This window comes from Peromyscus californicus, unplaced genomic scaffold, assembly GCF_007827085.1.
Source record: "Peromyscus californicus insignis strain IS unplaced genomic scaffold, ASM782708v3 Scaffold_4__1_contigs__length_199733344, whole genome shotgun sequence".
Classification (NCBI taxonomy): Eukaryota; Metazoa; Chordata; class Mammalia; order Rodentia; family Cricetidae; genus Peromyscus; species Peromyscus californicus.
This window is the reverse complement of record NW_026294562.1, coordinates 136,004,506-136,018,947: the sequence shown is the minus strand read 5'-3', so window position 1 is coordinate 136,018,947 and position 14,442 is coordinate 136,004,506. Positions and strand designations below refer to the sequence as shown.

Here is a 14,442-nt window from a genome sequence, read left to right as displayed (position 1 = left end):
GCCTTCTCTTCCTACATCCTTTCTCACTTTCACATCTCACCTTCCCAATGAGAGCATGGCCTCTGGGAACTGCGTCCTCACACATTCCCGGGGAGGGGTGCAGTAGGTGAGGGTCATGTTAAATTTGAAATGAGGAAAACACTTCCTTCGTCCCCCCAAACTAGGACCTTGGAGCAGCTCTTCCTTCCTGGATGTGCTTTGCTGAGTCCCAAGTGTCTGACCTGACTGATTCAGTGACAGTGGGGACTGGAGAAGGGACCGTAGGCAAGATTTGGTTATTGCAGGAACTGGATTTCCCAGATGTCTCTGTTCATTCCCCTGGGTGCTTTTGAATCCAGGAAGGTATGTATGGCTTCTGGCAGTATGTGATGAAAGCCTCCATGATGTCTTAGTGTCTGACCCAGTGGTTCTGCTTGAGGGAATCCACCCAGAGAAAGCTGCCTGTACTGTAGCCAAGTGCTAGTTCTAGCACATGTGCTGGGGGGGGGGGGGGTCTCTTATAATCCATGCTAAAGGATTGGTAAAGAATTGATTACAGGGCTAGGAAGATAATTCAGTCTATAAAATGCTTGCTGTAGAAGCACGAGGACCTGTGTCTGATCCCTGGTACCCACCTGAGAAGCCAAGCATAGTCAGTCATGCATGCCTGTAACCCCAGTTCATGCATGCCTGTAACCCCAGTACGGGGAGAACAGACAATGGAGGAACCCTTGGGGCTCACTAGTCAGCTAGCCTAGTCTATTTGTCAAGCTCCAGGCCAGTGAGAGCGTGTCTCCAAAAATCAAGGTTGATGGCTCTTGAGAAACAGTACCTAGTATTGAACTCTTGCCCCCACATGTGTGTTTGCACACACACACACACACACACACACACACACACACACACACACACAGAGAGAGAGAGAGAGAGAGAGAGAGAGAGAGAGAGAGAGAGAGAGAGAGAGAGCTATTCATGTAGTAAAATAATTTCCTTTAAAAGAAAAACTCTGATGTTTTTGGCTATTAACTTACCATCCTATGAACATATGTAGAACATCAGTTGTTTGACAGACACTTGCCATATACTAAAGCTGATACCCAACTGAGAAAGACACATCCCTGGAAACAATGAACTAGTAGATACATAACTCCTGAATGCAGTAGATATCATGTAGCGCTGAGTGGGAAGGAGATGGCATGCAGGATAGAAATGCACATGCATGGAAATACCCATGCATAAAAAGTAACCTGGAAAACCCATGCCAGAGCAGCTATGAATGACTTCTATTTTCCTTTTTATGTGCATCAATGTTTAATGGTCTGTCTTCTATAAGTAGCAGAAAAATAACTTTTTTAAAGAGTCATCTTCAAATTCCTCCCATGTGTTTTATGCCCTGTGTGGGATAGCCTTCTTCTTTAAGATTTATTTTATTTTTTGTGTGCCTATGTGTGTAGGTTTGTGCACACAAGTGCAGGTGCCGTGGAGGCCAGAAGAGGGCATCAGATCCACTAGATACAGGCAGCTATGAGTCACATGACATGGTGCTGGGAAGCCACCTTGGCTCCTCTGCAAGAGCAGCAAGGACTCTTAGCCAGCAGGCCATCTATCCAGCCCCTGGAACAGTTGCCTTTATGTCTTTACGAAGGCAGGAAAGTAAAAACAGCACCAATGTACAAGAAAAGAGAAAGCCATGCATTCAAACTTGGCATGTAACCTTAGGACAGGTTGTGGAAATCATACCTATTAGGAAAAGGCATTGTACTATGGGGGCATATGTAGGGTTCCTGTGGCCCTACTGCCTTCCCCTGCAAACTCATTTCCTGTGCTGCATCCCTTCTTCTCGGAGCCATGATTTCTTAGCATACTACCTGGGCCCTCAGAGGCACTCATAAACATATTGCAGATAGACAGAACGAAACTACAGCCATGAGCGAAAACGCCTCTTGCCCCCCTTGGCTCACTGCCGATGTGGCTTCAGTGTGTTTTGACTCATCTTTGAAGACTCAGCATTTGTTTTGAGCAAACAGTTCAAGTACATTTCTGAGCGTATAAACTGCCTACAATTTTTTATCAAGTCAAATCAGGAAAGTGTGCGCGTTTAATCATTCGAAAAGCTGCTCAACTGCTCACAGCCCAGAGATGCAAGGTTAACCCCTCAGAGTCGTTACGCTGACAGGCTCAGGCTGGGAGGGGACACAGCCCTTTTAAGACTCAGTCTTGCTTCCAAGAGTGTAGCCTGCGAGTACACTTAGGAAGACGCAAAGTGAGCCGAGCATGGCGGGATGCAAATGTAGTTCCAGCACACAGAAGGCCCAAGGAGGAGGAGCCACTGAGACCCTACCTCAAAACAAGACACAAAATGACAGGTTCATCAGACTTTCCTTGTCGCATACTCTGGTGGCAGTTGCTCTGTGCCAGCTGGTATCCTGGGGCATAGAATTGTTATCACTCTTCTCTAGATGCAGAAACTAATGAGCAGAGATGAAGCAGCTCTCCCGAATGTTACCTAGCTAGTAGCGAACACGGCCAGGATGCACACCATCTACCTCTCTGCACCCCTCCTTGTATGACTAAAGTTGGCACCATAGGTTGCAAGGTCACAGCACAATGTGCGATTTTACCGGTTCGGAAACAACCTAAGTGCCACCCATGGGGGACCATGTAAGTAAATAACACCCTGTCTCTGCAGTGTAGCGCGAGAATGACCGCCACGGTGCACAGCTAGTAGAAAAAGCAGGGCACAACGGGGGCTACGAGATGTGTTAATAAAGGGGGTGAGGCAGTATATGTGTTCATATGTGCGTGAGTAAGGATAAAGCACTTGTGGGGTGAACAGGAGAGGGCTCAGCCAGAAAATTTCTTGCTGCGTAAGTATAAGGGATCTGAGTTTGGATCACCACATCCACCTAAAAGCCAGGTGCTGAGGTGCACCTGAAACGCAGCCCTGGGGAGGGCGGCGGTAGACAGATCCCTGGAGCTTGCTAGCCAGACAGTCTTGCCCACTCAGTGAGCTCCAAGTTCAGTGAGAGACCCTGCCTCAGAAACAAGATGGGGGGAGCAAGTGAGCAAAACACCTAGTGTGGCACTCTGGACTCCACACATACATGCACACACACACACACACACACACACACACACACACACACACACACACACACAAACACTTGGGCTAGGGCTATAGCTCAGTGGTAGAGGGCTTCCTAGGATATGCAAAGCCCCAGATGTTCAGTTCCCAAGGCTGCAAAGACAAACGATGCCTGAAGAGTGTGAGCACAGCATGAGGCTCTATCATCACCCTCTGGCAGGGAGGCTCTGTCTTGCTTTTGTAACTAGGTTTGAGGCCTCCATTTATGCATCCTATGTGGAAACAGACCCCACATGTACCTACTGCTCCCTGCCTTTTCTTCTTTGACATTTATCTGCTTTGTCTGTAGGGTTGTGGTGGTTTTTTTTTTTTTTTTTTTTTTAATTATGCTTTTTGGAATTTGTAGACGTGAACAGGAAATACGGTGGGTGTTTGTGGATTTAAGGAAAATGAAGTCTCTCTTCCATTCCTGAGTGGTAGCCTCCCTTCTGCCCCCTCCTGCAGGGTGGTTCCTGGGAAGGCTTTCCTCTGTCTCCTCCTCCACACTGGACACTATTGATCCTGAAGACAGAGCAGCTCCTTTTGTTTGTCCGACTGAAACTCTCTCCCAAAATAAGACTCTGATTTCAGTGAGGTGGCTTTTTGCGGGTGTTTCTGGAGACATCCTATAGGACCAAATTAACTCCCGGCTAAAGGATGGTTTGCAGAGCCCTTGGGCTCTGTCCTTCAGTTACCACAGTCACTCTGTAATCACCGTTCATCACTCCGTAGTTAAAGAGCCCAGACGCCTTCGCGGTTTGAAATAGAGCTTTAATTTGATCCTAAGGAGTTCGGGACGAATAAAGCCATCGCCATGGCTGAGCTTTCTGCACCTGGAGCTGTGTGAGGCACTCAGTGCCACAGTCACGTGTGCAGCTGTAAAACATGTAAAGGGACTAAGCCACTGTGTGTCTAAAGGAGCTAGACCCTTTGGAAGTCCATGCACTAGGAAGAGGTCCGCTTCGTCAAGTAGAAGGACCCTGCCTGTATACATCCTCTAATGCTGCCCAGGCCAAGCCAGCCTCAGGCGATGCAGGGTCTGACATGGGGCAAGGCCTAAATCTGTCTTGGGTGGCTATAACAAAATACCCAAGGTTGAGTCATTCACAATGATTAGAGGTTTGCTTGGTTTGTGGTTCTCTGGAAGCTAGAAAGTCCAAGGGTATGTCGCCAGCATCTGGTGAAGCCTTTTTGCTGCATCACAGTGTGGAGAAGGGCCTCCCGTGGTGAGTCAGAGCTAGTGTGCTGACTCCGCTCTCACTTCTTCTACTTACACATCTCCTAATGCCGTCATGGGGCCTGACCATTATTAGATAATCTACTGCTAGTTATCTTCCCAAATGTGTCTCCAGATGTTGTTATTATGAATGGGGGGATCGTGTTTACAACACTTGAACTTGGGAGGGGACGCGTTTAGAAGAGAGCAGGTGGTTTGGAGGCTGTCAACTTAGGACTGGCCAAAACAAAACACTGTGACAAATGAGCCCACACATGTCACTGACCACCACACTGTGGCATGGTGAACTGCAGGCCAGCCCTGGCTGTCACTCACCCAGGGCTACTGCTCTTCTAGAACCCAGGGGGTCATAGGGGTGTGTGGTACACTGATGAGCCTGAGTCCTCTCTGCTGGGATTTAGTGAGCCTAAGGAGATGTCTATTGGAGCAAAAGATACAGTTGTCCTGGCTGAGCTGCCCTGAGCTGCCCACCTTGCGAAGCTGTCTCTGCACAGGTCTCTAGAGGGAGTTGCCTGCCCTTGTAGCAAAGAAATGTCAGGACGAATGAAGGAAGTGACAGCCAAATTGCATACACCCCAAAGGATGAGCACAGTGCTATCCCTCACCTCTGGTCCTCCTCAACATGGTTGCCAGGGATGCTGTTGTCAGGAAAGGGGCCCTACAAGGGTGACTTAGCCCACAGAAGTCTGTTACTTAGCTTGCAGTGTGTTTTTGTGACATCAGGAGTTCACCCGATGGTGTGTTGGTGACTCCGTGCTAGAGCACTTGCACAGTGTGTTCAGGGCTCCCTGGCCAGCATCACACATGTGCACAGCCACAGAAAGCACCTGGGAACCCCAGTTTGGGTATCCTACTTCTCTTCACACTTCAGCATTCCTAACTACATGGTTGCTGTTACCACTGGGCAGAGGAAGGTGGAGCACGGTCCCCACCACCCCCAGTCACAGGCTGGGTACCCTGCTGTCCTACTCCAGCCTCCCCATACCCCAAGTTACGTGCCCCTTGCACGAAACCCAAACTTGCCACTTGCCTTCCTGTTTACAAACACGGTTTCCGTGCTCCAGCTTCGTATCCATTGGCTTTGTCCCCAGGATTTCTCTCACCTCCCATCCCCAGACCTCACCTGGGCTGGTTACAGAGCGACAAGCCGGAGACCAAATTCCTTTATGCTTTGGAGTGGAGGACCCAAATAGAAGGGCCCTTGAGTGCAACCTAGTGTCCCATAGGAGGCCAACTGACAAGGCTTCTCGCCAAGGCTGGTACCTAGTCTGTCCCAGAGGGGCAGATAACTAGCTAGTGCCAGTTTGGGGGCAGAGCATCTTCAAAGGCAGCTGCAGTGAAAAGAGGCAAGGAGCCAAAAGGACCTCTAAAAGGAGCAGCAGAGTCCAAATCAGCCAGCCCCCCTCCATCCAGCTCAGGAGATGCAGGGCAGCTCAGGGAGAGAGGAACCCTGGCTTTTAGGAAGGAGATGGCCAGGGAAAGCAGTTTGTGGCCCAGGCAGCAGGCTCACCTGGTGTATTAGTCAGGGGTCTCTAGAAGACCAGAACTGATAGGGTGAATGGCTTACAGGCTGCTAGTCCAACAATGACTGTCTACCAACAGAAGGTCCAAGAATCCTGTAGTTGCTCAGTCCATGAGACTGGGTATCTCAGCTGGTCTTCCCTATGTGCTTGAATCCCAAAGAAGTGAACTCACCAACTATGAGAGGCAACAGATTTGGTGACTCTGTATATAAAACTTTTGACAATGTGGAAAAATAAAGAAAATGATGGTGGTGGTCAGTTGCTCCTACCATCTCTGGATAAACTGAGAAAGGAAAAGAATGAGCTCCTGATAAAATTCCCTTTTAGCACTTCAGAATACAGTAAAGGGTTTGGGGATTTAGCTCAGTTGTAGAGCACTTGCCTAGCAAGTACAAGGCCCTAGGTTCGGTCCTCAGCTCCGGGGGAGGGGAAAAAAAAGAATACAGTAAAGGGCAACAAAGAACCCAGTGATAAGATTGGCTGCAGATACTCGTGACAGTCTAGAGGTTTCTTTCTTTCTTTCTTTCTTTCTTTCTTTCTTTCTTTCTTTCTTTCTTTCTTTCTTTCTTTCTTTTTTTTTTCATGACAGGGTTTCTCTGTGTAGTTTTGGTACCTGTCCTGGATCTTGCTCTGTAGACCAGGCTGGCCTCAAACTTACAGAGATCTGCCTGGCTCTGCCTCCCAAGTGCTGGGATTAAAGGCATGCGCCACTGCCACCCAGCTCAGTCTAGAGATTTCTAAGTGTGCTCTGGAAAAGAATCTTCTCTCTACAGAGCTCAAGTTGCAGAAAATCAAACCAAAGCCCTCGTTATAAGGTTGGCTGAATTACTGGGAAAATTCAAGTACCAGCCTCAGAAGGCGTCCATGGTTAAAGTAAAGGCATTAGTGAGTGGGTCAAGACTGAGATCCTGTAACTTGGGATGGGGATGTGTGGGAGGACCATATTAAACCTGAGAACTTTGCATCCTGGGAATCTCAAGGGTTTATCTTGCCTGGGTAAGTAGTCTTTCTTCCCTCAGCAGAAGAGGTACTCACAGCCCCAGCTCCTGAAATATTGCCTCTTCTGCCTTTGACTGAGGAAATCAATCCTTCATTGTCTGCTAAACCAACAGTGACTTTCCCTGAAGGGGATGCCAGACAAGACAATACTGGTGTTCCTCACTGCCCACCAATAGTTACCCCTAGACCTACAACCAGACTTAAGGCTAAGCAGGTCCTAGAGGGGAGGAAGAAAGTGTAGTCCATGAGGAGGTGCACTACACTACTGAAGAGCTTAATGAGTTTGCTAATCCGTTCAAGCAGAAGTCTGGGAATATGTGTGGGCATGGATTTTAAGAGTGTGGGATAATGGTGGGAAAAAACATAAAATTGGATCAGGCTGAGTTTATTGATATGGACCAACTGAGTGGAGATTGTAGGTTTAATATGGAAGCTCGCACAGTTAAAGAAAAAGTTATCCAAAGTTTGAATGGTTGGCTGAAGCGTTTGTCAAAAGCTGGCATGCAAAAAAGGAGTTGTTGGTGCCTGATATCCCTTGGCTTAGTGTTGATGAAGGGATTCTAAGGCTCGGGAAAACTGCAATGCTGGAGTGGGTGCACTGCATAAAACCTAATCCTCCCCAATGAGAAGGCCCAGAAGACACGCCCTTCATGTTTCCTATAGATGCAAAAATGGTGAGAGGCCACCAGCACATCTGAAGAGCTTTGTTGTCGCCCTTTCCTTGTGCCAGACCTTAGGGTCTGAGGTGCTGCTGCTCAATTGGCTGAATTAAATGCAGTGGTTTTAATTGAGCCCCACGGTGACAACACTGACTTGCCAAAGTCAAGGCGATCATTGTTATTGTGATGGGCAGCATGGATAAAGTGATTTTTATGATGGCATGATTATATGAACCTTGGGTACTGGCTAATTAGTCATGGTGTTTCCAGGCATGAAACAGATAAGACGCCTACAGAATTTTTATTTGATCTGTATAAGCAGAAAAATTCTCAAATAAAAGAAAGGCTTCATTGGATCGTGTCTAAAGGTAATCTCAGTCTATGAAACAATTTCCAGATTTGAGCTAGTTTGCAGACCTAGAACACCTTGAACGAAGAAACAGCCAGTTTCCTGTGCGGACCTTGATAAAATTCCCGAGAGTTCTACTGTTAGCCTTTCCCAAATCCTTCCCCAGAGGGACCTCCAGCCTTTTACAAGGTAACTATACACTGGGGAAAGGAAACAGTCAGACTTTCCGGGGTCTATTGGATACTGGTTCTGAACTGACGCTGATTCTGGAAGATCCCAAGAAGCACTATGGCCCTCCAGTTAGAGCAGGGGCTTATGGAGGTCAGGTGACTCATGGAATTTTGGCTGAAGTCTGCCTCACCGTAGGTCTAGTGGGTCCCCAAATTCCTCCTTTGGTTATTTCCCCAGTCTAAGATGTATAATCAGGATAGACATACTTAGAAGTTGGCAGAACTCTCACATGGGTTCCCTGGCCTGTGGTTGGAAAGGCTAAATGGAAGCCTTTGGAGCTGCCTCTGCCAGGGAAAACAGTGAATCAAAAACAATGCCGCATCGCTGGAGGAATTGCAGAAGTTAGGGCCACCATCAAGGACTTGGAAGAGGCAGGGGTGGTGCTTCCCACCACATCTCCCTTTAACCCTTCTGTCTGGCCAGTGCAGAAGACAGATGGATTGTGGAGAATGACAGTTGATGATCAAAAACTCCATCAAGTAGTGACTCCAATTGCAGCTGCTGTACCAGATGTGGTGTCCTTGCTTGAGTAGATTAGCACATCTCCTGGTACATTGTATGCAACTACTGATTGAACAAATGCCTTTTTCTTTCTTTCTTTTTTTTCATTTTTATTTATTTATTTATTTTTCTATCATCAGCTTGATACAGTATAAATTCTTATCCTAATAGTGAATTGTTTCACTGAGGCTTGCCCAATACTTGAGTAAAACCAAAACTTATTATAAGCCACAGTCATCCTAGGGTCCCCCTGCTATATAGCCTCCCTGGTTGATCAATGGGGGATGGCCCATTCTGTGGACAGTCAGCCTCTTTCTCCAGCCATCCCCATCACTGCCCAGTGGTCCCATGAACAAAATGCCCATGGTGGCAGAGATGGGGGTTATGCGTGGGCTCAACAACATGGACTGCCACTCACCAAGACTGACCTGGCTACAGCTTCTGCTGAGTACCTGATCTCCTAACAGTGGAGACCAACACTGAGCCCCAGATGTGGCACCATTCCCCGGGGTAAGCAGCCAGCAGTCTGGTAGCAGGTTGACTACACTGGATGACTTCATCTGTGGAAAGGACAATGCTTTGTCCTTTCTGGAGTAGACACTTACTCTGGTTGTGGATTTGCCTTTCCTGCATATAATACTTCTGCCCAAACCACCATTGTGGACTTACAAAATGCCTTATTAACCCTCATGGTATTCCACACAGTAGCGCTTCTGACCAAGGAACTCACTGCACAACCAGAGAAGTGAAGCAGTGGGCCCATGGTCATGGAATCTGCAGGTCTTACCATGGTCACCACCATCCTGGTCATCTATTAGCCAGCCTGATAGAAAGATGGAATGGCCTTTTGAAGACACAGTTACAGCACCGATTAGGTGCAACAGCCTGGAAGACTGGGGCAGGGTTCTCTAGAAGGTAGTCTATGCTTTGAATCAGTGTCCAATATAAGGTATGGCTTCTCCCATAGCCAGGATCCACAGGTCCAGGAATCAAGGCATGGAAAGACTTACAATCACCCCTAGTGATTCACTAGAAAATTTTTTGCTTCCTGTCCCTTTGACCTTCAGTTCTACTGGCCTACAAGTTTTAGTTCCAGAGCAGGGAACACTCCTGCCAGGAGACACTGAAGCTCAGACTTCCCCCTGGCCACCCTGGGTTTCTGATGGCCTTGAGCCAGCTGTCTAAGAAAGGAATAACCATGTTAGGAAGGGCGATTGATCCAGATTCCCAAGGGGAAATTGGATTGCTTCTCCACAATGGAAGTAAGGAAGATTATGTCTGGAGTGCAGGAGATCCTTTGCAGTGGTTCTCAACATGTGGGTCATGACCCATTTGGGGTCATGCATCAGATATTTACATTACGATTCATAACAGTGACAAGATTACAGTTATGAAGTAGCAACGAACTAATTTTGTGGTTGGGGTCACTACAACATGAGGAACTGTGTTAAAGGGTCACAGCATTAGGAAGATTGAGAACTATTGCTTTAGGGCATCTCTTGGTGCTACCATGTCCTGTGATTAAAGTCAGTTGGAAACTACAACATCCTAATTCAGGCAGAATGACAAAAGGCACAGACCCTTCAGGAATGAAGGTGTGGGTCACTCCCCCAGGAAAAGATTCAAGACCTGCTGAAGTGCTTGCTGAGGGTGGAGGAAATACAGAATGGGGAGTAGAGGAAGGTAGTTCTAAATACTAAGACCACGTCACCATTTACAGAAATAAGGATTATAGTTGTCATAAATGTTTATTGTATTTTGTTGTATTTGTACAGCTATTTGTGTTTTCTTTCCTCAATTTCTTTATCATATAATATAATATCAATTAAGAGAATATCGGTGGTCATCATATTTAAGTTTGAGATGCTATATAAGAATGTCCCTCAAGGGACATTGCCACTTAAATTCTTAAATTCCTAATGCATTTATGGCAGTTTGAGGGATAGTTATATCATGTTAGGTGTGATTATGACCTGGTTATTGTTTTCATTTGGAAATTAATCATGACATAAGGAGATATGATTGTGTGTCAAGTTTATAAGGGATGTACTTGTGACTATTCTTGGTTGTCAACTTGGCAACATCTGGAATTAACTAAAACCCATGTGTCTGGGTACACTTATGAGAGATTTTTTTTAAAAAACTAAATCATGCCAGGCGGTGGTGGTGCACGCCTTTAATCCCAGCACTCGGGAGGCAGAGCCAGGCGGATCTCTGTGAGTTCGAGGCCAGCCTGGGCTTCCAAGTGAGTCCCAGGAAAGGCGCAAAGCTACACAGAGAAACCCTGTCTCGAAAAAAACAAAAACAAAAACAAAAAAAAAAAAACTAAATCATTTGAAGTGGTAAGACCCATTTTAGCCTGGATCTTTCAGGGTGCAGTCAATCAAACACATTGCCTCCTTATATTTGTAAAGTAGTTCACACCATGGGCTTTCAGTATTCTCTAGGAGAGGTTTCAGTAACTGGAGAGGCTTCAGTAGCTGTAGGTGTTGGCAAATTGGAAGACATATTCCAGATACCTAAAAAAAAAAAATTCATCCTTATACTTCTGTTGCTCTAGAATCAGTTCTGGTACCAAATCTGTATTAATCAGGGTCTTTTAGAGGAATAGAACTCATAAAATGAACAAATATATATATAGAAAAGGGATTTATTAAAATGACTTAAAACAGTGGTCCTCAACCTTCCTAATGCTGCAAATTTTTAATAGTTCCACATGTTGTGGTAACCCCCAACCATAAAATTATTTTCATTGCTACTTCATAACTGTAATTTTGCTACTCTTATAAGCCATAATGTAAATATTTTTGGAGATCGAGGTTTGCCATAAGGGTCACCACCTACAGTTGAGAATCACTGGCTTATAGGCTATGGTCCGGCCAGTCCAACAGTAGCTGTCTACTAACAGAAAGTCCAAGACTCCAGGTAGTTGTTCAGTCCACGAGGCTGGATGTCTCAGCTGGTCTTCAGTAGACACTGGAATTCCAGAGATGGAAACTGCAAGGCCAGTGAAGGAATGGACTTGCCTGTGAGAGTGAGAGCAAGCAGACAGAGAGCAAGCTTCCTTCTTCCATGTCCTTTATATAGGCGGCCAGCAGAAGGTGTCGCCCAGATTAACTGTGTATTTTACCACCTCAAAAGATCCAGTTTAAAAGTGAGTCGGAAATGGGAACATAAAAGTGGGGACACTTTAAATGATTTAATTAAGGAAAGATCTCTCACAGCTGCATGGGTTTTAGATAATTCCAGATGTAGTCAAGTTGACAACCAACAACAGCCATCACACCTGGCCAACCGGTGAGTCGGAAGTGAAGTCACAGCAAAGAGCCTACTGTGGGAGTGGAAGCCAGACTGCATCTGATGCTCTTATGAGTGACGGAGGCTGCTGCACAGTCTCAGAGCTTTGGGGGATAACTGTGGTTTTGGTGTCTTCCAGGAAAGTTGAAAGAGTGGAGCCTCATTTTATACGGCACCGCGGAGCACCCGTACCGCACGTTCAGTTCCCATCAGTCTCGCTCTCGGATGCTGGAGCTCTCAGTCCCGGAACTGGAGCCTCTCAAAGTTGCTGGGCCACCACCTCAGGCAGAGACTCCCGAGGATGAGGAAGAGTACACAGGTAATGGAACTGAGTGACAGGAGATGGTTAGCCTCCCAACTTCATTCTCCACTGTAGCTCTCGAAGGTGGGGTCCTTTCAGGCAAAAGGTGGGGTTTTGGTTGTAAGTCTTGTCTTGCCGGAAAGTTGTAATAATGACGGTAATTTGCACTCACACAGCTCCTTCCACCCAAGGCTCTTCTAACACTTTACAGACCAGTAAGTATGCTTCAAACCAGTAAGTACTCTCTGACCTTCCAGGCTGGGGCATTGAGCTCCTACATGCCCAACCAGAACTGGGGTTTGCCCAAGGTTCATTAGCTAGATCTAGGGTTGCCCCCCTTTCTTCAGGGGCCCTCATCACAGGACTCAGCATCCTGATTCCCTTAAGTCCATCCACTTTGAGCAGCCAGGAATGAGAAGAAAGCTTGGGTTCCACGAGTTTGTTTCCAAGAAGGAGCTGGTGGTTGAGAAGCGACCACTCTCCAGGGCTGGTACCCAGGAGAGGCTGTCAAGAGATGAATCAGTACAGACTGATGCCGTGCATGAACATTTTTAAAAGCTCACCTGTAAAGACCCCTGGTGTAGATGCTTCTATGGCTGTCCCATTGGCATGGAGGTCTCAGTCTCTAGACCGCTGGCTCATTTGCAAGGTAGTTGGGAGCCACAGTAACCCAAAGATGTCTTTTGGACACGTCCAGCCTCTGAGCAGAATGAAGATGTCATTAGAGCCTAAAGCTGCTGATTTTCCTCTGAGCCATCCCACAGCAATTGCATGACACTGGGTGTTTCTGGTTGGGCATATTTTTCTTAGCTGAATGTCCTAGCTACCTGACAAATGATGGGTAATCTCTCGGAATATGGATAACTAAATGGAAAATTCCACCAATACAAATCAAGCATAAACCCTGGTCGATTCCATTTTAAATTTCCTCTGCCTTTCCTTTAAAACGGAACATTGAATTATGTATGGACTAATCTGCTGTTTTCTCCTGTGATTTATAAACTATGGCAAGATTCAGTAATTATTAATAAAGTGCTGAATTTTTATTTATTTTTTTTCCTGAAAATCCGCTACTGACTCCAGCCATGCACACTGGCATCTCACCCTTATGCTATTCCGCTGGGTCACTTGGTCTCTATCCAGCGTAGTCCGGATGGAGGAAGAGGTTTCCATGGGAATAGTATGTGTTTCTGGCTCTCGGGAAAGCTTCCTGAAGTCTAGGGGGAAACCGGAAGGGTGACCCAGTCACAGAGACAAGTTGGAGTGACAGAAGGCTCCATGGTATGAGTGGCCAGGCAGGAGGAGTGAGCAACAGCCACTTTAGAGTCCAAAGAGAGGGGAAGGGAGTCACAGGCTGTTGCTTTTAGAACATGGAAAGCTGGTCATGGGCACACTGTCCATTTGTGATGATGCCCAGGCTGGCATTGGCTTTACCTGGGCCTTGTGGATAAGAGAATAGTCACCATCTCAAGAAAGACAGAGAAAGTCCAATGGAGCAGTGATCGCAGGGACCAGCATCAAGGGATGAGAGGCAGACAGAAGAGGTGGAGGCCCAACTCTCCCAGGGACCAGCATCAGGGCATGAGAGGCAGACAGAACAGGTGGAGGCCCAACTCTCCCAGGGACCAGCATCAGGGCATGAGAGGCAGACAGAACAGGTGGAGGGCCAACTCTCCCTGGGACAAGAAGTAGGAGGTGAAAGAGGGAAGATCGGAGAATGTTTGTAAATAACAAGGACCCCAAACAGCAGCTGGCAAGATTTCCCACCACAGGAAAACAGGGCTGCAGAGGGCGTCCAGCATTGCAGTGGTCCATTTCCTGTTGTTTAACAAACTCTCCAAAGCTGAGCGCTTATAAAGAAAAAAAAATTAACTCACAATTTAGGGGACTGGAAATGCAGCCTACCTTTCCATCTCGGAGGAAGATCCCCTTGACTGCATCACAGGAGAGTAGAGAAGCAGAAAAAAACAGGGAATGATGTATAAGAGCCAAGTGGGTGGCAGGGCCTTATAACAATCTGCCCTTGCTGGAACTAAATCAGTACCACAAGTTAGCATTAACCCTTTCTGAGAGCAGCATCCAAAGCGTTCTAACTGCCTTGCACTGTGTGCCCATGGGGCTTTCACCACTGGGACAAAAACCAAAGAGAAATAGTTAAGAGGAGGAACAACTGATTTTTGGCTCATGGGTTCAGAGGCTCCAGTTCGCAGTTGCTTAGCACCATTGCTCTGAGTAGTCGGGC

At 46.8% G+C, this 14,442-nt stretch overlaps 1 protein-coding gene across 2 annotated transcripts in view; it reads left to right on the top strand.

Moving 5' to 3' along the window:
• Pcsk6 (proprotein convertase subtilisin/kexin type 6) overlaps positions 1 to 14,442 on the top strand; it is a 191,240-nt gene that overhangs the window by 151,299 nt on the left and 25,499 nt on the right. The window contains exons 14-15 of one of the 2 annotated variants that reach the window (XM_052760527.1): positions 12,039 to 12,218; positions 12,377 to 12,415. In XM_052760527.1, the coding sequence (XP_052616487.1) occupies positions 12,039 to 12,218; positions 12,377 to 12,415 (219 nt within the window). The remainder of the gene's footprint in view (positions 1 to 12,038; positions 12,219 to 12,376; positions 12,416 to 14,442) is intronic. The other variant, XM_052760528.1, reaches the window with a different exon arrangement.